Genomic DNA, 24,483 nt, shown 5'->3' with positions numbered 1-24,483 from the left:
GAGGGCTTAAGCGGTTTCTAATGCCAGATATTGTTGAGGTCTTTTACAGCTACTATGCTAATACATACAAGTCCCAGGTGCAATATGATATGACTGTCCTGCAGGCATACCTTCTAGGCATACCTGGATACCATCTCTCTCCCCATTCTCTCCACAGACAGTAAGGAGTACCTAGATTCATCTTTCATCCCAGAAGAAATTGACAAGGTTATCATGTCATTCTTTAATGTAAAGTCCCTGGAGTGGATGGCATACCCATAGAATTGTATAGAAAACATTGATCCTTTTATGTGTCCAGGCTGTTCGATACATTCAGCGAGCTTTGAGAGGCTGGCTCTCTCTCCCCCTCTATGGCGGAAGCGATAGTGGTTGTACTGCATAAATTAGGGAAAGATCATTTATACCCCAAGTCTTATCTCACTGTTGACAACCAACGTAAAGGTTTTGGCTAAACTACTGGCTTTGAGGTTAAATGAGGTTGGTGTTGGAATTGATACATCCAAATCACGGGATTCATGCCATGCAAGTCCACATCTATTAATCTCAGAAGACAGGTCACTCTCCTGCAGGTGCAGTCACCTCCCTCATAGTCAGAAGTTGCTGTGTTCTTGGATGTGACCATGGAATTTGACTCGCTGGAGTGGCCGCACCTGTGGGAGGCACTGTCATGATTTGGCCTGGGCCCAAAAATTTACAAATTGGGTTAAGCTGCTCAATCCTCGCCCAGTAGCATGTGTGTGGTCAACTGTATGATACAGGCGTCCTCAAATCTTTTTACCAGCTGTCTAGGGAATTCTCCAAACCTAGAACAATGTTTCTCTTTCATCCAGTCTGGGGGACACTGCTTACCATGGGTTGTGGAGGGAGCTTGGGGGAGTTGGCACCTAACTAGTTAACCTTTAGTACTGCCGACAGACCCCTGCCCACTCTTGTTCAGTTTTTTTAGGTGCCCGCGGAGTTGGGCAGTGTTTTTTAGTACTTAGTATAATTTTATATACTTTTATTTTATTCTTTTATTTTTAACTCTTTTTTTTTGCAGGTAGCAGTGCTGGAGTGTGTTATACTATAGAGAACTCACTCACAGCAGAGCAGCACAGGCACCCCCTTGTCAGATGAGAGCCAGCGACTCTCACTGACAGGGAAAGGAGGAACGGGTGTCTGAATTGGGAGTGACAAGCGGTCTCACGGACCGCTGTCACTCCTGGAGCCTCCCCGTTAACCGGCGCTGCCACTGCAGGCATAGAGCGCCGGTTATCGGATGTTTCCTATGGCGGCGGCCATCTTGGATTTCGGGAAGGAGATCCTAAGGAGAAGGGGGCTATACCTGCATCCCCCCTCATGCATAGGAGGGGGCATCAGGTATTATCCGCTGCGGAGAACTCCCCTGGAGGTCTCTACTACTCTGCTACAAAAATACATTTTTTACTCGGCCACAGAGTCGCTGCAGAAGCAGCATTACTGAAGGGGGGGGAGTTAACACATAGAGCTCCCCCTCCTTCCTGAGAGAGAGGCGCCAAGGAGAAGCCCGGGTAGAGAGAACAGATCTGAGGGAGCAGGCACCAGGATACTGCTGTTGGACTTCTCCCCTATTTGGCCAATGGGCTAAGTATCTGATTTATTTAAACACTTATTCTGTATTGCTGTGTACAAGTGGGCTAGTAGGGATTATATTATAGTTCTCCTAGCTGCTTAAATATTATTTTGTGTTTAAACTATTACAAGTACAACTTTTATATCTAGATTAGTTGATTCTTGTAGTTCACACTTTTCTCTCCACACATTATCTCTCTCTACTCAGCTAAATTTTCCAATTTAACTGTGTGTTTGGTGTGCCTTCCTTTATTAAGAAATGTCAGATAAGGGAAAGGGCCCAATGGCAAAATATTTCAAATATTATGGCTGAAATCCTGGGAAGGAGATGCGGAATCAAAAAATCAGTGGAAACCATTCCTTTTTCAGCAGCAGGTTTGTTCGGCCCGGAATTGGATACCCTGATCTCACAGGCAACCGGTAGCAAAAGCACTTCCTTGCCAGTATTCCCAGGCAGAAGCCGGAACCTCCTTTCGTCAGCCCTTTCGGGGGACCTCCTTTTCTAAAGGACAGTCCTTTAGAGGCAGACAGCCCAATTCCCGAGGCTCCTCTGCCAGGGGGAGATTCTCGTTTGCAGCTAGGCGCCAGGCCGCCAAGAGCCAGGAGAAGCCTGCGTCCTGACGACCACTCTGTTCCGCAGGGGGCGCCAGTGGGGGACGTCTGTCTTTGTTTCAGGAACAGGGCAGCGTCCTCCCAAGATCCTTGGATTCGGGGTATTATATCAGAGGGGTACAGGATAGACCTGTTGGGCCCGGCTCCACATTGTTTCTTCCAAACTCCGCTACCCTGAGATCCATCAAGAAGGCAGGCTATACAGGATTGTGTCGCCTCTCTTCTTTCTCAAAAAGTTATCTGCAGGGTTCCAGATTACCAGAAAGGACAGGGATTTTATTCAAACCTGTTTCTGGTCAAGAAGCCGGACGGCTCCTTTCGTCCCATCCTAAACTTAAAGGGCCTCAATGTGCACTTAAGGGTGGACAAATTTCGTATGGAATCCCTAAGGTAGGTGATAAACGGCTTAGAGAAGGATCAGTTTATGGCGTCCATAGACATAAAAGACGCTTACCTCCACATTCCCATATGGATCCACCATCAGTCTCTCCTAAGATTCTCGGTGGGATCCTTCCACTATCAGTTTCGGGCCCTCCCCTTCGGCCTCTCAACAGCGCCAAGGGTTTTCACGAAGGTCATGTCAGTTATGGCAGCATGTCTTCACCTTCAGGGAGTTCAGGTCGTGCCTTATTTGGACGATCTGCTCATCAAATCCTCCTCAGATAATTGCTTACGTCATCACTTGTCCCTCACCTTGGTGGTTCTCGAGGGCCACGGATGGCTGATCAATTTAAAGAAATCCCAGATGGTCCTGTGTCAACGCATGTTTTTCCTAGGCCTCATCATGGACACCAGCCAGCAAAAGGTGTTCCTGCCTGTCGAGAAGATCGGTTCAATTCAAAGCATAACAACTCAGGTCTTGTCTTCTCCCAGCCCCTCAATGCACTTGTGCATGTGGCTGCTGGGAAAGATGGTGGCCTCCTTCGAGACCATCCCCTTTGGTCGAGCTCATTCTCGATGTTTTCAGTGGGATATGTTGACAAAATGGTCAGGATCCCACCTATGCTTAGATCTCCAAAGGATCTCTCTATCCCAGAGAACGAGAGAATCACTCCAGTGGTGGCTGATTCAGGATCACATGACGGTGGGCAGGTCCTTCGCTCCATGGTCATGGATCATAGCCACGACAGACGACAGCCTGACAGGTTGGGGGTGGTAATCCTGCACCTCCGGCTACAGGGCCTTTGGTCGGTTCAGGAATCGGCCCTATCGATCAACGTGCTGGAATTGAAGGCTATTCTTTTGGCCCTCAGGGGAGGCCAGTCCCTCCTCCAGGGCCACCCTGTCAGAATTCAGTCCGACAATGCCACGGCCGTGGCATATGTCAACAGACAGGGAGGAACCAGGAGTGCAGCTGCAATGAAAATGCAACTCAAATCTTGATTTGGGCAGAACAATATGTTCCAGCAATATCGGCAGTATTCATTCCAGGAATAAGAACTTGGGAGGCCGACTACCTAAGTCGAAATCAGATGATGCCAGGGGAGTGGTCACTCCATCCGGAAGTGTTCCAGTCTCTGGCTCAGAGGTGGGGTCTTCCGGATATAGATCTCATGGCCTCCAGACACAACATAAAGGTTCACAGGTTTTGCGCAAGGGCAAGAGACCCCTTAGCGGTGGCAGTGGACGTAATGACGATGTCATGGGACTTCAGGTTGGGATACCTGTTCCCTCCGATTCCCATGCTTCCTCGCGTGCTCAGACGAGTAAAACAAGGAGGTCTGCCAGTAATTCTAATAGCTCCCTCATGGCCGCGCCGAGTCTGGTACGTGGACATACTCTCTATGGCAGAAGGTCCGGGGTTTCTTCTTCCATCTCGACACGACCTTCTTCTGCAGGGTCCTTTCCGTTACCAGAATTTACCTCAGCTCAGTTTAACGGCATGGCTCTTGAAGCCAGCCTCTGGAGGGCTAGAGGTTTTTCCTCCGGCGTGGTGAACACTATGATGCGGGCCAGAAAGCCAGTCTCGGCTCGCATCTATCACCGGATTTGGAAAGCCTATATCAGATGGTGTGAAAATAGGACTTGCCACACGTCCTCCTTTCGTCTCCCTCGTTTATTGGCTTTTCTTCAGGATGGCCTGGAAGCAGGGCTTCGTTTAGGTTCCCTAAAAGTTCAGGTATCGGCACTTTCAGTCTTTTTTCACCTGAAATTAGCGGATTTGCCAGATATTAGGACTTTCCTTCAGGGAGTCTTGCATATTCAGCCTCCCTATGTTCCGCCTACAGCACCGTGCGATCTCAGCCTGGTACTGGACATGCTTAAAGGGCCTCCTTTTGAGCCGTTACTTGTGACAGATTTGACGTGCTTGACCTGGTAGGTCCTCTTTCTTCTGGCTATTGCATCTGCGCGTAGGGTTTCAGAATCAGGTGCTCTGTCTTGCCGGGAACCATATCTAGTTTTCCACGAAGACAGAGCGGTGTTAAGAACCCTCCCTTCCTTCGTTCCTAAAGTAGTTTCGGCTTTCCATCTGAACCAGGAAATTGTAGTTCCGGTCTTTTCTCCCTCTTCCCATTCGGATTCAGAGTTTATGGAAAAGTTAGATGTAGTTAGGGCTCTCCGCATTTATGTCAAAAGAACTTCTCAAGTGAGGCGTACTGATTCCTTGTTTGTTCTTTATGATGCTAATAAGAGAGGTTGGCCAGCCTCAAAACAGTCCATTGCAAAATGGATTACGGCTACCATTAAGCAAGCTTACATAAAGGCTAACCGTCTGATGCCAGAGAGACTTACGGCCCATTCCACCAGATCGGTAGGGGCGTCATGGGCAGCGAGAAATGGGGCTTCTGCAGACCAGCTTTGCAGGGCAGCCACCTGGTCCTCTGTCCACACCTTTACAAAATTTTATCAGTTTAATATATTTGCATCAGCAGATGCAAATTTCGCTCGTAGTGCTTTACGAGCGGGATTTTCAGAGTAGTCCCACCCTTAGCGGGCTGCTTTAGAACGTCCCCATGGTAAGCGGTGTCCCCCAGACTGGATGAAAGAGAAAAGAGGATTTATGTACTTACGTTAAATCCGTTTCTCTGATTCCGTCTTGGGGACACTGCGATCCCTCCCTTCTGCTTTTCTTCTGTGTGCTCTTGTTGACTGGCCTTTTCTCCTTGGGCTTTTTAATTAACTGAACAAGAGGGGGCAGGGGGATTTTAGAGGGGAGGGGTCTGTCGGCAGTACTAAAAGTTAACTAGTTAGGTGCCAACTCCCCCAAGCTCCCTCCACAACCCATGGTAAGCAGTGTCCCCCAGACGGAATCAGAGAAACGGATTTAAAGTACATAAATCCTCTTTTTTCTCTTGCCTCCAATTAAAACATGCTATTACAACACAATTTAAGGAAGGAAACACCAGTGATTGTTGTAGCCCCACTGAGAAAACAACTGCATGCCCTTGGTCACAAAGCTCTGATCTCTCATATGTACTCATACCTCTTATATGAATCTACGATGGGCGACTTAGATGACCTGAGAAACCAGTGGGGAATAGATACTGGTCCTTTAAGTGATCAGGATTGCCCAGGACAGCTCTAGTGGTTGCACAGCGTCCTTAAAGTTCTAACAAATACAAGTTTTCATTATTCACAGGGCCTACCTGACCCCCATTAGATTGGCAAAATTCCGCTCTGATAATGCTCCCAATTGCCCGAAATGTAACTCAGAAATTGGTAGTTTTTGGGAATGCAAACCTTCTGGCACAGGGATGCTCATTGTATTAAAAAAACTGTAATTGAGGTTTCTCTGCAGTCACCGGCGACCTGTGTATTTGGGCTGTGCCTGAAGGGCAAGGTCAACAAGCTGGCATTACTCTATACTTCTCAACTGTTTCCGATAGATAAAGTCAACATAGCGAGACTCTGGATGGCTCCAACAAGTCCGACGATTAAAAATTGGAAAGCACTGGTTAACACTACCATAGGGCACAAGAGATTTGTGTATACCAGCAGACAGGCGTTTAAGAAATTAGAGACAATATGGTATAGGTGGCTTGAGTCTCCATATACTCTTATTCCCCCGGCACAGTGTGTCCTGAATGCTTAAGTATGTGGGTCCCCCGGATCAATTGTCAAATGTTAAATGTCATATACTCTATAACACACATGCATTGTCTAGCTGCGCCATTATGGCCCAGGGTTGAGACATTGCTTGTGTAACTTTCATTATACAAATTGAATGGAGGGTGTGTTTATGTGTGGTTTTTTTTTCACAATTACAATGTAGAAAATTCATTAAAAAAATCACGTGTACATCAGTGCTTTACAATGGACTTTTCTCACAAATAGCTCTAGGGTTCCTGTTTGTGATGGATCAGTAACGAAACTCCCTTTCCCTCCAGTATTCAGTGTTTGTGATTTTAAATGTGTTGATATTTAAAATTCAGGCTTCTTTGAATGTGGGTTTGTCACATTTTGAACCACCCCAGGGAAAAGAACTCCAGCTGCATATAATGCAATGAGTCAGTATTAAACCTATCTATTTCTATTAAATTTTTTACTTCAATACTAAGCAGATACCATTATAAATGTTTGTTACAGTGCAATATTGCCTCCAGCATCAGCCAATGGACCAGACATTGCTATTTTAATCGCCCAAAAATTATTGGTAGATTTTCACAAATGACTCTACTTACAGGCCCTAAGTTATCCTGAACTGATTCCAGGGGTGGGCAAACCTGTCCTCAAGGGCCATATCCAGTTCATGTTTTTAGGATTTCTGTCTGTAGAAACAGGTGGGATAATTACTGACCCAGCCAAATAGATTAACTCAGCTGTACATGATTAAAGAAATCCTAAAAACATGAACTGGATATGGCCCTTGAGGACAGGTTTGCCCACCCCTGGATTAGGCTCAAGGTGCTTAACATGTTTGTGGTTAAATTCAATCATTGTCCAGTTCCTCACTCCTTGTGTGGACAGCTGAACATTTTCGTTAGTTTAAAGTGGCACAGCCACCTACTAAAAGATTTTATTAAGGTGCATTGACCCCTAGCCAGAGCCACAGGTACCACTTCATACAGACATTCTTTTCTGGGCTTCTCCATTCTTGTTACCTGCCTGGCTGAAACCTAATGGTGAGGATGGAGCAGGAGATACAAGCACAAACAGCAGGATCACTTGTAGTGCAGCTTTAAATTTTGAAAAGTAAAAGAGAAAATTATATGTTTGTGGCTGTTCTCTATATCTTCTATATCAAGTACACTGCACTGTAGTTTATTTAATGTTTCATTGCACATGTATGCGTCCTTTAGCAAATACATGCACAAGTCAGTTGTGATGTTTATGTCTGCACTTTTAAGTGTTGCATATACAAAAATTAAATCCTTTTCTCTCCCGTTTATTATTTCAGGCTTTTTCTGAACTAAGTGGCGATGTTCGCACGATTGTCCTGACATCAGGCACCTTGTCCCCAATGGAATCATTTTCGTCTGAGCTAGGTGCAAAGTTTTCTATACAGCTAGAGGCAAACCATGTTATTCATAAATCCCAGGTGAACAATTTTCTTTACACTTTGCTGCTGTTAGTATTCTGGTGTAAGCACAAGCATGTTGCTGAACATTAATAGAATGTTAAAGAGCATATGCTGGCTGATACAAACGTGTTAACGGAGCCTCATTCAGAGAGGGCATACAGCAAAACACCATACATTTAGTAGTCTGACATTTGACATTGAAGAGTAAGTTGGGAAGAAAACAGCTGTTAAAGTTCATGGTGAATTTTTTTGGGAGTAGTTTGTGTAAAACACGTTAGTTGGTACAATAAAACCTTATTAAAATTGTTAAAATCCTTAACCAATCCCAGTTCTAAAGTTACTACATTTTGCACCATAGAGAGCTGAAATATATTGAAGGTGCTGATATGCAAGATACTCCAAATCAAATTAATTTGGCTTCTTGCACATGGGCACATTTAACGCATATTTTTTTAAATCCTCCTACTCTACTCAATTTATGAAAGACAACAGGTCACTAACAACGTTCTCTGTATCCCCTATTAGTCTATGCTTATAGTGTTGCCAGACGATGAAATAGTGCTGTGTAATACACATTTACAGTAAAACCATTTACATTATTTGTACTCACAAACTCATAGTGTGTGTATATATATATGTATGTGTATATATGAATAAATATATAATTTATTTATATTAATATATTAGATTTGTTTGTGGTACTGCACATTACCACATGTACATGGACCAAAACAGGAATTATAACTTTTAATATGCTATAGGAAAATGCTGTCCACATGTTTACTTCTGCACTAATTGCAGACTATTTAGAAATACACTTTAGAGGTAATTACCTGTATACTAAATAGAAAGTTGGAGTCAAGTCCATCACACCATTTGAGCAGTGAGTTGGGCAGAGGCAGAGACTTGGGATTGCTGAAAATGGTTTCCTTTATTTATTGATTGCTTTATTTTTTCCTGTGAAGATGTTTGAGACTTTACAATATGAAATTAAGAACATCAGCTTGCTTTTAGTGTAACATATCTTCAAAATTTTCAAATGTAGAACATTATTTACTGTGAATCTAGACACAAAATACAAAGCGGTTATTTTTGATGGATACCACTGATGTCTATGTTACAGGTATGGGTTGGTACTGTTGGTACAGGTCCAAAAGGTCGGAAACTTTACGCAACATTTCAGCATACTGAGACCTTTGATTTCCAGGACGAGATCGGTGAGCTTTTGCTGTCGGTGTGCCAGACTGTGAGTCATGGTGTACTTTGCTTTCTGCCTTCTTATAAGGTAAAAAAATTTTCCCTTATTTTCACTTATTCCTTTGAAAAATGAACTAGTTACCTTAATATTTCAGCTTCTTAATGAGTTCAACTTTATCGCTTATTACTCGGTTCACACTGAGGAGACATAAGGCTTGCAATAAGTTGATTGAAGTGACTGAGAGAGAAGCACTAAAGCACTTGTTTCTTATCATTGCTGTAATAAAATGACTATTGCTGTTGGTGCAGACTGCATTTATAGAACACTTTTATAAGTTCAAGAATGCAATATGTTCTTGTAAATTAATATGATCAGACTAAACAATTTTACCTTCATGCTTCATATGTGACATTCTCATTTTTATTATTGGGCTGAAAGAAACATTGGCTAAAGTACATATCCAGCCGTATTGTGGGGTACCTCCTTTCTTCTCCGGAACTCAGAGGAATTTAGTCTTCCAAAAAGAAGAACCCGCTATGCAGAGCTGACGGCAGTATGGAATCAGTCTCCCACTGCTTAATTCCAATGTCATGTAATGGATGTAATTAGTTTAGCTTGAAGCCCCCAGTGGGTTGTTCTCTATTTCTAACAGAGTTCCTCAGGGAATCTCCCTGGTACATAAGAAGGTGTCCCGGGCAACTGGGGTGTTGGAAATATGAATATTTCTGAAAACCAGTTGCCTCTTTCTCAGGCGAGGGCTGGCAAAGTTTAGCCTGGAGGACAAGACTCGACTTAGCAGTTTATTTTAAAGGGACATAAATGCAGGTGGCCCAGTGACCCAGCCCCAACATAGACCACTACTGGGACTGGCCCGAGGGGCAGATGCCCGCCTACCCCCCAGCCCAGCCTGCCCCTGCCCCTGCTCTTCCTACAGTCACAGTGAGGAGCAATGCTAAACAGTTTCCAGGAGAGGTGAATGCTAGGAGCAGTGTGGGGAAAGACATGGCAATTTTCAAATGTACTTTAGTTTATTTTGTAGTCACAATGTCTAAAACTATTTAAAAATACCCATATTGAATGATCCCAGGTAATCTATCTCATATTAGTTTTGCGTGGTGTTAGACATAAAATAGTGGTGTTTTCTGTAACTATTGTTACATATCATGTGTGGACATTGTTTACTGCACGCCAACCTGTTGGAAAAGTCATGCATTTTAAGTACAAATAAAATTTGCCGAATATAACACGTTTTGTACTCTAAGCTACTCGTGCCAAAATACTAAGTTTAGCCACAAGATGTTTTGTCTACAAGATGTGTTCCCAAAAGACTAGTTTGGAAAAATTAATATTTTGCATCAAATATAACTTGCTAACATAGCCAATGTTCATGAGCATACATTGGCTGTTTCCATGATTTGATATCATACATCCCAGACAAGACTCTAAAAGTAACACAAGCCATTAGATTTTCTTTCATATATGTATCTCATTGACATAAGGTTGATATGTTTTTTTTAACAGGACTCACTATGAATTAAACCTCAAGTAGCTGATGATAGATGTGTTAAAATGATTGCTCTTAAGGCTTGTGTATTTGTAAAATAAAATCCACAGGACTACAGCTTGCGTTTGGGATATAATATGTAGTTACATAATAGAAAATAAGAAACTACGGTTTTAAATTGTTCTATTACTAAACACAATTTACACAAATATGCTACATTGATGCATAATTAAAATGGAGTTTCACATTCAAACATCCAATTTCCTTAGGTAATACCACCAGTCCTGGATGGAAAACCATCAAACTTGTCCTCCTACATTTTCTTCCCTGACATTGCAAGGGCAGTGAGGGTTGCGGGAATAGATCTAGAAGGTCCTCCTTGGGTGGTTAGATGTTTTGATTCAGTGTTTGTTGTTTCAATAACAGACATAAAGGAATTAATGGTGTTGAAGGTTGTAAAGGGTTGTTGATCAGAATGCCTATGCCTCTTTTCCTTTATATGTTTCTTAAGTCTCTCTTTCTCCCTTGAGACTTTTATTTATTAGACTCATATTTCGATTCATCTTATCATACTTTTCTTAACCCATTCTGTATATGCTCTCCATTGTGCACTATTCATACCAAATTAATTATTATTTAATGTTCTGTGTAGGTTTTCTAAAAAAGTTTATTTTTTTAATCTTTTTATTTTTAAACCATATCGTAATCAAAATATAAAAAGAGAAAAAGAATGATCCAGTGACATAGTGCAAGATCAGAAACATAACAGGTAAACATATTAAATTAACAATTTTTACATTCTGTATATTGTGGGGTTACAAAGTGGACTAGTGGGTATGTGATTGAGATGGAAAGTAGTCGAGCTGAAACAAGGTTTTGGATTTTATGTGAAGGGGGCGGCTTGGGTTGGGGGAGAAGGAAGTAGGGAGGGGAGGAGTAGTGTCTTGATCAAGCACTGCCAGGGACTAGAGAGTGGTGACTGTGAAATTATGTGTCCATAGCGCTTGATATTTGGGTATTGTATAGTAGGGCAGTTAATTACTCAATGGAGGAAAAGTACCATATACAATTGAGTAGCTCAGCCCTCAAAGGAGTGGCGGGTTGTTTTCATGCTCGTGCAATGAGCAGTATAGAGGCCTTGCATGTGTGTGTGCGCAAGTAAGCGGTTGATGTGTTTGCTGAGGCCGGGAATTGGTTGGTTGTGTAAGAGAGATAGAGATTCCCTAGGTACCCGTACTCCAGTGGCCTGGTGAACGACTTCCAGGGTGATGTCCCAGAAGACGCGGATTACTGGGCAATCCCATCAATTGTGGAGAAAACTACCTTTAGCTACAAAATGTCTCCAGCATTGGTCAGTAATCAGGTGGTACATGCGATGAAGTCTGTCTGGACCATATACCATTGAGAATAAATCTTATGGCAATTCTCTTAGATACCTGTGTTAATTGAGACCTTGGCCTTTTGAGTACGGATAGCTGACCATTCCTCGTGGTGTGCAAGGTGTTGGCCAGAAAGACCCGTGATGGAATGGTACATGGGTGAGAGATTCCCTCTATGGCCAATTAAGTAAATGCAATGTCATTCAAACAAGGTTAAGAGCACAGAGTTTTTTGGGCTGAGATTGGGATTGGACGAATCCTCGAATTTAAAAATACTGAAAATGAGTTGAAGATGGAGGGTGATATGTAGCGCGTATACCTTTGTAGGACGCAGGGACTGAGTTCCCCATAATATGGAGAAAACGTTCAACTTTGTGTGATTTCCACTAGCGGGAAACTGTGTCTCAGTTACCCGAGGGTAACAACGGATGGTTCCATAGTGGTGTCAAGGGGGGAAGCATAAGGGTTAAATCATGTTGGCGATTAGCCAAATCCCATGTAGATAGAATGAACGAAAAAGAGGGGCACGTGTAGACCGAGGCAGGCTTATGTATCTTAGGAAACTATGGCAGATGGTGTAAGGGCATGTCCGGGGTTAGGACGTTTTTATGTTGCGTCTCAGGTTTATGTGCTACGAGATAACGTGGCTAAGCTGGGTAGTTAAACAGTAGTTATGTATTTGTGGGAGACCGAGACCCCCAGATTCCCTGGACTGAGAGAGTAAATTAGTCTAGGTCTTCGGCCACCCCATATGAAGCAATTACACGAGGATTGAAGGGATGTGATTACATGATGTGGCACCAGTACTGGGAGTGTTTGAAATAAATATAAGAGGTGTGGGAGCACGTTTATTTTTATAGCCTGGATTTTCCCAACTCCGGGAGACATTGGGTGCCATTTGGAGAGGTCTAGTTGAATGCGGGCTAGAAGAGGCGAATAGATTGAGTTGTAGAGCACATAATAATGTTTGGTAATGGCCACTCCCAATTATCAAATGGATAGAATTCGCCATTGGAATTTAAAGGAAAGTGGGAGATTCTCCCGGATCGAGTGGAGGATGTGAAGCGACATAGCTTCGTATTTGGTATCATTTATTTTGTACCCTGATAGGGCCCCGAAAAGTGACAGTTCCACCATAAATTTTGGGAGGGAAACCACATGGTTAGGTAATGTTAAGAGCACACCGTCAGCAAACAGGGATATCTGATACAGTTTGTTACCTAAATTAACACCAGATATATCAGGATTAAGACGGATTTTGTCCGCTAGGGATTCGATGCATAGGGCAAAAAAAAGGGGAGATAATGGGGATCCCTGTCGGGTGCCGTTGCGCAGTTGAATGTGTCCAGAGACCTGCCCATTTTTCATGACCCGTAAGGTGGGGCTTGTGTACAGGGCTTTGGTTTTTAAGTACAATTCTTGAAGGCTATCAAATGCCTTCAGCACTGAAAACATAAAGGGCCAATAAACCCTATTAAGTGCTTTCTCTGAATCCAGGGCAAGTAGAACTGATGGAAGCTTCTTGGTGTTAATATAATGAATTGGGTCGATTACTGTAAGCGTGTTGTCAGGTGCCCGTCTATTGTGGATAAAACCCACCTGGTGAGGGTGTATGAGCTCGGCCAGGACTGTTTGCCAAATTTTTGGCAAAAAGTTTGATGTTTGTGCGAAGAAGTGATATCGGAAGGAAATTGGCGCATAAAGTGTGGTCTTTGTTTGGTTTAGATATAACAATAATCATGGATGAGATGGAATCTAGGTGGAAGATGTCCCCGTGCAATATAGAGTTGAAGAGGTGAGTACGTTTGGGGAGCAGTTTTGAGGGCAAAGGTTTTATAGTACAACATAGGGAGTCCATTATTCTCTAGAACTTTGGATTGTTTCTGGGAGCTGAGGGCAAGTTTAACCTCTACCTCATAGTTGTCCTCGCACAGCGCAGCAGCCCTTGCCGAGCTTAGACGGGTAGATCATAGGATTGCAAATAGGTGTTCGTATTGGAACTGTGCGAGGCAACATCCCCGGGGGCTGGGAGGTTGTAGAGAGCCTCGATGAAAGAGCAAAAGGTTTTATTGCTTACTCGAGGATCATAGGACAGGGAACCGTTGGGATCCCTTATTACATTATTCATCTGTGAGAGACACGTTTGACTTTAGGCTATTTGCCAAGGGGAAATCAGCCTTATTTCCTTTCTCATAAAACCTTTGTCCAAGCCAACGAAGGCTCTTTACTGTTTCTTTAGCTAGAAGGTGGCTAAATTCACCCCATAATTGGGTGAGGGTGGGTGGTGAGTAAGTGCGTTTGTGCTATGTTTCCAGAGAGAGAGAATTTGAGAGGATAGCGAATCAGTCTGCTCCATCTTCTACACCAGGTGGAGGGGGAACCCCCAGCGGTATTTATACCCTTGGTCCCATAATACTAATGTGACTTCTCTCAAGTTTCTCCGTTTAGCAATTGTAGATGGGTCCAAGTCATGGAATATTTGTAGTTTAGAAGAACCCTCAACAAAAAATAAAATAACAGTTCCTGGAGTGATCTGATCCTTTATTTTGAGTGAAAGGAATTTCAGTATGACATCTTTTGGGGGAGCAGAGTCTTTTGGTTTAGGGCAGAGAGCTCTAAAGCCATTTCAATAAGTATCTGAGGATGGGAAAGAGAGAGCACCAGGTGTATAAAAAGGCGCAGTACGTAGAGTTCCAAGGATGCTGCTTCAGTATCCTCTGTGATATTCTGGATTTGTGTCCCATAGAAAATTAATGTCCCTTCTAAGATTGTCCGATGCTATCAGCGTGGTTTTAAAACACAAAGATTTAATGGAAAAATATAACAAAGTATAACCGATGCATGCAGCTGCGCAGTCGATCCATTAATAGCTCATCAATCCTGAAGTCTGTGTAGACAGAGAGGGTTAGTGTATCCAGTTGCCTGTTTTAGTTGAAAGAAAACAGTGATGATGTCACAATGTACACAAAGATAACACTAAGATCATTCTTCATTCGTTCAGAGTTCAGGATAGTCCAGTACAATGCAGGTCAGTTCAAACGATGCTTCTCCAAAGGTGGGGGCAACTCACTCCTACAGCTGTGTACGTGTCTTGCCTCAGTGAACCGCCAAAATCCAGTTTAAACTAACCTATTAACATAGTACAGAGCATTTTGAGTACCGTATTTCCCCATGTATAAGACGCACCTTTTTCCCCCAAATTTTGGGTCTAAAAAAAAGGTGCGTCTTATACACTGTCAGCGCTACTTACCTGATTGCAGAAGTCGGCATCTGGTGTGAGGAGTCCCCGCTAATCGGCTCCAGCGTGTCCCCCGTTACTTTGCAGGACCTTCAGGACCTTTGCAGGCGCCTCCCACAGTTTCGGCGCTGTCAGTCACGTGACTGACAGTTCTGATGAGTGCCCATGACTACAGATTCCTCCGTTTGCTCTGTTTGTCACAGCATTGGTGACATTAGACAAGTCACGTAGACACGCCCCAAGACTGTGCAGTAGCACTCGTTTTGGTCTGAATGCGGGACTATTGTAAGCTGCTGTAGCGCTCTTTGCCCCAATAAATTGCAGGCCAGTGTGCTTTGTGCCCCAAAAATTGCAGGCTAGTGTGCTTTGTGCCCCAAAAATTGCAGGCTACTGTGCTTTGTGCCCCAAAAATTGCAGGCTAATGTGCTTTGTGCCCCAATAAATTGCAGGCTAGTGTGCTTTGTGCCCCAATAAATTGCAGGCTAGTGTGCTTTGTGCCCCAATAAATTGCAGGCTAGTGTGCTCTGTGACAAAAAAATTACAAGCTCTAGTATGATCTGTGACAAAAATTAGAAAGAGCCTTTTGATTCCTCCTGCTGCACATTGCATGCTGTAATAATAAAGCAGCAGTTTCAGCAGTGAAAAGGTTACAATACCATATCCCGTAATTACGGTACCGTGTAAAATCAGTACCATTCCACGTTCTGCCCAGAAATGGCTCAGAAAAGATTTTCATAGAGTGCTGATTTCAAATTAAAAGTGATCCAGTTTGCAAAACTGAATGGAAATCGTGCTGCTGAGCGTAAGTTTGGTCCGCCCCCAACTGAGAAAACAATCCGAGACTGGCTACGGGAAGAAGAAACCCTACTGAAAACACCACGGCAGAAGAAGGCTATGAGAGGCAAGTCAGCAAAATGGCCTAATTTAGAGAGAGAATTGAAGAAATGGATTGAAGAGCAAAGGGCAATTGGAATTCCTGTGTCCACAAAGATGGTTCAGCATGAGGCAAGAAGAATTGCTGATACAAATGAAGTTACTGACTTCAAAGGAGGACACAATTGGTGCTTCAGGTTCATGAAACTGAATGGACTTAGCATGCGTACACGCACCAGACTTGCCCAAAGGATGCCTGAATGCTATGAGCAGAAGGTCCTTGAATTTCATCGTTTTGTCACTCAATGTCGGAAGACACATCAGTTTGAGTTGGGACAGATTGCAAATATGGACGAAGTCCCCCTTCAATTTGATGTCCCAAGTAACAGAACTGTTGATAAGAAGGGGGTAAAAACTGTAATTGTGAAGACAAGTGGACATGAAAAGAGCCATTATACAGTTGTTCTAGCTTGTTGTGCCGACGGAACCAAGCTGCCTCCTATGCTGATTTTCAAACGCAAAACAATGCCAAAAGAAGTCATTCCTCGAGGAGTGATTGTCCATGTTCATGACAAGGGTTGGATGGATCAGGATGGGATGAAGATCTGGTTTGAGAAAGTTTGGAGCAGGAGACCAGGTGCGCTCTTACGCAAACCTGCCCTATTGGTGCTTGATCAGTTCAGGGCACACTTAACACCAAACACAAAGAAGATTGCTGCAGAGCAAAAAACAAAACTTGCCGTCATACCTGGAGGCTTGACATCCCAGCTCCAACCACTTGATGTCAGCATTAACAATGGATGAAGTCTTCTGGGGACAATTTGACACCAGCAGGAAGAGTGAAAAAGCCAACTATAGGAGAAGTTTGTACCTGGGTGAAAAGATCCTGGGATAATATCAAGATTGAGATCATTGTCAAGTCATTTATGAAGTGTGGCATTTCAAATGCCTTAGATGGAACTGAGGACGAGGCAATATATGAAGACAGCGATTCGTCATCAAACACAGATGAGGACAAGATAATGGTTGAAAGTTCTGACAGTGATGATGAGTAGTTTCATGATAAATAAAACTTGAGTTCAATAACTTTATGTAATACATCTTTTTTTTCATTTTGGGCCGCAAAATTAAGGTGCGTCTTATACTTGGGGAAATACGGTATTAATCTAATACTAATCATATCTAAGGATTGCAATGTGCAATTGCTTAGCTGATGACACCAGATTCCAGCTTGTAAAATGTGGATTAATATAAGACCAAACACAATACATTTCTTATAATCTGAACCATAAATATCTTTAACGTAGGTTTACCTTTGTGTAATAAAATCTCTAAGTCTTTTATATTAATAATAAAAGATTGTGAGTTGTAAACTTTATTAAAAGTGATCTATTTACAAATGTAGGTGCCAAGATAAGTGTATTTATTTTGTTTTCCTATGTGTTCGCATAATTAACCACAGAACGCCGTTGCGTACTAATCGTAATGGAAAACATTGCAATTGGTATTTATTACTTTTAAACAACTTCATCCAATTATCTGACTTCAATTTATCCTCCTTTAATTCCCGAACAGTTTTTTGGCATTCAAGTGTGAGGGTTTGTTTAAGGTCCACGAGACCGGAGCGGAGGTCAGATATAGCTGTCTTAAAAGATGGAATATCCTCTTCCTCACGGTCCTCCCGTGAAGGTTAGGTCTGAGAGGATGAGGATCCCGCGGTCTGAGGTTTGTCTGCGTATGGTGCGTAATTTTGACAGCAGTGCCTTTTTGTTCCTGCAAGTTTTTTTATTCATGATAAAGTAGCGAGTTCAAATGTTGCAAGATATACTTGCCAGATAGATAATGCTCTACAGCAGGCCTGTCAAACCTGCGGCCCTCCAGGTGTTGTGAAACTACAAGTCCAAGCATGCCCTTCCAGCTATCAACTGGTTGTCTACCGGCAAAGCATGCTGGGGCTTGTAGTTTCACAACACCTGGAGGGCCGCAGGTTGGACAGGCCTGCTCTACACGATCGTGCCCCGATAGTCACATTATCCGAGAAGCAATACCGTGAGAATAAGTGTGTTGCTCAAGTATCAGGGGCCTGCAGGGGGGGCCCGAGTGAGCAGGTGTGATTGTTCATCTGGTGAGGGCAGCAGGCTCCGATCCGAGTCTGTGTGGAGTTTCTTAAGAAAAATGAAGTGATAACAGGTTTATGTTTCTTGGCAGTGTTGCATCAAAGAAATTTTGCTTTGTGCACTGTTCTGTGTGCAGGAATTGCCTTGTTAGAGGTGAAACTGGAGATCCTATTCAGGTAGGCAGCCTCAGGATGGGTTAGTGCGGTGTAGTGATAGCTGTAGACACAGTGGTGTCCAGGTGCAGCGGATGTGTCCCTGCGGCTGCTCCCCACTTGATTGTCTCGGCAGCAGCACACGTGGGCAGTTCATAGAGGGTGTAGTTTTCCTCCAGCTGCGTTAACATTGGTGAAGGTGTAGGCTCTGAAGATTGCGGCCGGGAGCTTGCACGGCTTCAGTGAGCAAAGAGGACCTGCCGCGTTCGGATGGAGAGTGTCAGGTGCCTTGTGTGGGCTAAAAACTGCAATGTGAAGCAGGGGCTCAGGGAAACCACGGCCACCCTGTTTTTTGTTTTTTACAGGTCCCTTACCCAATGTGTGAGTGAGCCACAGGTGTATATTTTTAACCACACTGTGCAATAGTATTGTATGTCCGCAGGGTATTAGCTTTGAAAGTTTCACAGCTTATGGGGACTCCTAAAATGGTGGAGCTGCAGTTTTAGGATAATGCATACACATAGACCCTGTAAATTGGAGGATGTATGGTAAAACTTCTTCTGCGGGTATGAAGAGTGGATGAGAGTAGCTGCAGTCTGAGGGCATTGTTGTGCCACTCGGCTTGTCAGTGCAGTAGTGGGGAGCCGGAAAAACTTTCTTATATAGCACCCACCTGACTGCCGCAGTGCTGCTCGGGTCTCAGGCCACAGCTGTAAGCTCCCTCTGTCAGTGTAGCTCCCAGCAAGTGGAGAGGGATGTTCTGTGAGTGGAACAGCTGGGTGAGTCACATGGGAGGTTGGGAAAATAATTCCAGAGGGCACAGCGTGAGTTGGTAATAACGGGCCTATGACGCGGCCAGGTCACTCAGCTGTCTGTGTCTGCAGACGGACAGCAGGTATAGCAGCGGGATGATGGTACAGTTACTACCGCCGGCTGCCCACAAGGTCTGCAGTGCGAGCCCACACTGTCTTTGTCAAGCTGGGTGACAGAGAGCTCCCAAAATTTGGTCATTTTCAGGATGACCTCCGCCATGGTAGTGAGCCAGGCCACACCCCTGCTTTCTAAATTTTTAATATCCAAGGAACCTTCCAAGGCAAACTGATCAAATATTTTTGCCTTTTTTAATAATGTTCAAATACTGCACATACATGCAAGTTTCTTTCCATGTTATATACAGACAAATCCCACACATATACTAGATGGCTGGTCTTTACTATTACTTGCCAAAACCTTTTAATTCTCAGTTCACACAGAGCTAGCAAATAGGGTGTTTTAGAAGAGGACTGTATAGACTTAACCTCACACTCTAGTATTACCGTATATTTCCTGTCACATAGTATTGACGATCTTCAATACTACTTTTGTATTCACGTTTATCTAACCAGGGTTGGGTACACACTATTCACTTTTTTCACCTATTGCTAGAATATTTACCAAACAAAGTGAAAAGAAGATTTCTCAATTCAAGAAAGTATATTTCGGGCAAGTCAGAATGCATGGTCTGTTATTAAGTGGGAATAAAAGGAAGAACATTTTCATCTCGGACATCTATCTTGCTCATGGCAGAACTCTGTGGTCTTCAGTGCTCCAGGACTTGCCCATACCCAGTTGACTTCAATTCACTCAGGCACCTGAAATGTTTTCCATTATAGGCTAGTTCACACACAGAAAGCAATAAAGGTTTAAGGGTACCATGCGCCCCTGATGGGTCACAATGTTCTGCGAGGATAGAACTGGTCGTGAATGTACTCAACGCACATGGACTTTTAAATTCATACAATATACATTCATCATACCAGCATAACCTGTAAGAATTCTTATTTCCCTGTGTGTAGGCAAACATCAAAATGTGCCCCTACTGTGACTACTATGAAAATACTAGTGTTCAATAATGTATATAAAAAATAATTAATAATAATAATTCATATCAATAAACCATCTGATTAACCCAGACTTATGAGGCCATAGGTTTAATGCCATCCTGGGCATTATCTGTGTACAGTTTGTATGTTCTCTCCATATTTGTATGCTTTTCATTGGGGTGCACTCCCACAGTTCAAAAACATACAGGTAGACTGACAATGTGTCTGTGTGTGAGTGGTAGAGAATGTAAACTGTAAGCTCCAATTGGACTGATTAAATTATTCTCTATAAAGCAGTATGTAACATGGTATGTAACACAATATAAACAAACTACTCCAGTGTAATGTATAACAGCTGAGGAGAAACAATGACTTGATCAAAAACACTCAGGAAAAATTGTCTTATCTATAGTAGTGTATCTTAGTTTCAGGACAGTCCAAGCTACTGGTTTGCCTCTGCCCCAGCCACTCTGCATCACATTGCTATCATCAATGAATTATTGTGGAAATAACACATAGACAGGATGATTATATTTAATGAAAGAGTACAGTGATATGGTAATGACAGTGGGGAGATGCCCTCTGCCCCCTCCTACACAAAAACAGTCTTTTATAACATACAATTGAAGAAGAGACACATCCATTTTTGCATTTGTGTGAAAGCAAACTCACCAGTTTAATATGAGTGCAAAATCATTTTAGGTTTTAGGAATATAAATTATGTGCATATAGGTAGTGAATAAAAAATTGGATATACCTTTGAAAATTAGGTTTTATATACATGTGTGGTTCATGTGTTAATTAAACATAGTATGGTTAGGATTATATAGAACAATGCTGGACAACCCTGTTGCCTAAAATTATGTCTAGCATGGCTGCAAGTGGAGACCTCTGTGACTTTGAAAGACTGCTCAACTTGCTAATGTTTCACGAGAAACGGTGCCTAAGATGATGTCAGCATAGAATTCTCAGGGAAAACGTCATCAACAATGGGAAATGCTGGATGTAACCACATACTACAGGATCATGATATCCATGCTTTATTTCAAAGTGCAAGGCAAAACAGGCAAGCAACTGCAGATCAAATGTCAGCAAATTTCACCCACAGGTTTGATGACAACTCTACAGAGAAGGATATAAAACTTGGGTTGCAGTACATAAACTGCTCAACTCGCCTGGCAATGTGCGTTTGCAAGTTCAGTGATGCAGAGAGCACAGATAATGGACTGCGGGGCAGTTTGAATCTTCCTGTACCATGTTCTCAACAACTAGAAAAGTGCGTGTATGACATCAACCTAAAGAACCTTCACTTGCAAAACAAGCCTTGACTGCTTGTTTTGCAAGTGAAGGGTTGTATGGTTTTATAATATTGGCGGGCACATTTTTGGGAGTGGTGTATTCCATGATAATAGTGACCCCCCCATACAGAAAACACTTCGGGGCTCCTAATGGTTTTAGGAGCAAGATACTGATGTAATCCATATGTCATGGCCTTCTCAGTTACCAGATCTGAAGCCAATCAAGGATTTATGTGATATTCTGGGACAACGCCTGAGGAAGTGTTTTACACGACAATCAGTTAGGTGTCAGTTGAGTGACTTTCTTGTAGCTGAATGGCGCTGCATCCCTTCTGCAAAACTACAGCCATTGGTAAACACCCAATGCATACAGGCCTTACTTGGGGACCCAGCTCCTTATTAAGTTACTTTATATTGGTGTTACCTTATTTTCATTTACTACCAAATTTACTACAGTGTGTTTAAGGCATCCTAAATGCCGTTGGGCAAGAGGAATAGTTTATATAACCGTAGAAAATGTAACAAAAATAAATCATTGTAATTTATTCATATATTGCAAGCATTCTAGTATGCAAAACAAATGTTTAAAGGTATATATAAGCAAGCCTCAGAAGCTAACACTGGAGTTATTGCCACCTTCTTATTACTAAAGATATTGTTCAAAGGCTGCACAGATATATTATTTAATGGTTCCTCGCCATAAGGGATATGGTTATTGATCGCACACATAAATTGGAATCAGGGTGTCAGAGGGGAAATGGTCACCCTTCTTTTAGATGTAGAAGCGATAAACATACCCTCATGGGATGAATCACTATTGTATACCTGTGTTAATTATTTGAACAGTTTTTTGAGTTAGAACCCATTCTTGGCTAGCACTAGGCTCACAAAGAGTTGTTAGTGTGCTCAGCTTCTGAGATGACTATTAAACAGCTTTCTTTGACTAGCAGAACACGCTACAGCACAGATCCTGGAATTCTATTTTCTTCAGCATAATTGCGTCATTCAGTTAGCTAAAGTCTGGAGCATACAGTGATCAGGGAGTTGCGTTCAGCTGGTATAATTTACATAATCCACATCCCTTTAAAAGAGTAAGAATGAATGCCATTTAAAAGTAAGGGTGATTCTCAATTTGTATCTTAACATACATGTAATTACATTATTATTTATGGATAATAAGTCTCATCACTTTGGTAAGATTAGCAAACCATAATTTTACTTTTTTAATGGAGGATCATGCTTTTATTTTTATATTTAATGTTCATTAAAACATATAGGTTTTTTACAAAGAGAATCCTATTTCTCTGCACGATTACATTTGTTACAACTTGCAGCTGACATGTTGAACGCTTTTTCAAGAACAAAATAGCATCACTCAGATGTGCACTTATTATGGAGACATTATAGAACATGTGCATGGTGTTATAAAGCAACAACATACCAAACAATGGATCTCTCATAATTGGGAGTAAATTTGTTTTATTCAGCTAGAATAGCCATAGTAAACATTCTGCTTTTGAAATAAGCTGTTCTGTGTTTTTGTGGGGCCAATAAAAACAAATGTATATTTATATGACCAGTTTTAGATAGTAAATGTACTGGTGACAGTGGTTAAAGCAACAAGTAGAGATTAGCAAATTTTTTAAGGCTGGCAAAATATTCACCTTGTTCTGCAGTCGACCATGACATTTAGCACATTTGCCTGGTGGAACTTTGTGTTCCCAATCCTACTCCAACAATACTAACTGCCAGAATGAATTGCCATTGTCACCCCAGCTCTGTTCATAGACACTAAAGTCTGTGTAGTATGAATCACCATCTACAGCATACTCATATGTGAGCTTCTGAGATTTTGTCGGCATTTTCCACTTGTCAATTTGAGGGAGAGATTGTCATCACAGTTATTAACAACACTCAATGTGGAGGCAAGGTATATTGTGATAGGTATTTATCCCCCATACCTGACGTTAATTACTGAAATGTTAGTGTCTTCCTCCATTTGGTGAGTGCAATACACTGCCAAAGTTTCTCGCTCAGAAGTTCCCATATCTCTCTGTCTCGCACAAGCAATTTGTAACGTATTTTTCCAGAAACATACCGTTCTGCAGCCCAAATACTGACGGTGTACTCAATGATGACTGTTGTTTCTGTCAAATCAGAATATTTGTTTTTTAAAATGTTGAATACAAGTCACCAAAATGTTTTATCTCAATGCGAGTTTCACATACATGAGATCTGTTTAAATTGTATGTACATGATGTTACCACGGAGCGCTTAATTATATGGGAAGGGTAGATTTACCTAATAATAAAGTGCACACTGGGTATAATCCATGTTTACCTGTCGCACATGCCCTTGTTTCCTGACATGTTAAACCCATCTCTGCATATATTAATCATATCAGCTAATCAGTTTGCTACTTTATATGCATCACTGCAAGGTATAGTTGATAATATAGGTATATAATGGAATAATGATGTGCAATACCGGGGATGACCACCAGATGACATCACAGACCACACAATATCAACATGCTTCCTTTTCAGCTTTACAATCAGAATCCTTTTATCTAGTGCAGTAAATGTTTCGCTTGTTATGACTTCAATATATTAACAGTTACAAAATGTAAGTCCCAATATTAAAGAAAAAGAACAACAATTAAAATGCCCTTAGAGAAATGTGCATGCTGTTTTCAGTTGCATGACTTATAGCAAGATGCTGGTCAGTGCTCTGTACATTGTCATTTTCCCACTACCCTAAACTCTGCTTTTGTGTCTTGCCAATCGGCAATTATTTTAAAAAAATATTGTCATACTTCGTAGCGATATGAAAATCCCATAGTTAGGCTGCAGCATAGTAACACATATTATAGAACTTATAATTAACACAATAATCCAGCAAAAATGAATAGAGATGTAATGTTTCTCATGTGCTCATGTTTTGAAAAGACGTACAAAATGCCAGGTTACCACTTTGAATCTGTAATTTAAACTACATTTAATCTTTGTTTTTACTGTAAATGTCATGTTATCTTACTATTAAAAATCTACTTGTGTGCTTTGTTTGACATCAAATCCTTTTATAAACTTGAGTGCATGTTTCATAGCTAATAGTTATCAGGGTATTAGCAAATGGGGTTGAAAGAAAGTAATAACATAATGAGCATTTTTGCTCCTTAGTAATTGTGAATGCTGCTTGT

General features: G+C 42.1%; 1 protein-coding gene across 1 annotated transcript in view; it reads left to right on the top strand.

The window, feature by feature from the left end:
* LOC142109665 (Fanconi anemia group J protein homolog) overlaps window positions 1-24,483 on the top strand; it is a 195,754-nt gene that overhangs the window by 83,355 nt on the left and 87,916 nt on the right. The window contains exons 13-14 of the mRNA XM_075193731.1: window positions 7,541-7,681; window positions 8,787-8,948. Of these exons, the coding sequence (XP_075049832.1) occupies window positions 7,541-7,681; window positions 8,787-8,948 (303 nt within the window). The remainder of the gene's footprint in view (window positions 1-7,540; window positions 7,682-8,786; window positions 8,949-24,483) is intronic.

Source organism: Mixophyes fleayi, assembly GCF_038048845.1.
Source record: "Mixophyes fleayi isolate aMixFle1 chromosome 2 unlocalized genomic scaffold, aMixFle1.hap1 SUPER_2_unloc_7, whole genome shotgun sequence".
Classification (NCBI taxonomy): Eukaryota; Metazoa; Chordata; class Amphibia; order Anura; family Limnodynastidae; genus Mixophyes; species Mixophyes fleayi.
The sequence above is the reverse complement of the archived record's forward strand: the minus strand, read 5'-3'. Positions and strand labels throughout refer to the sequence as shown.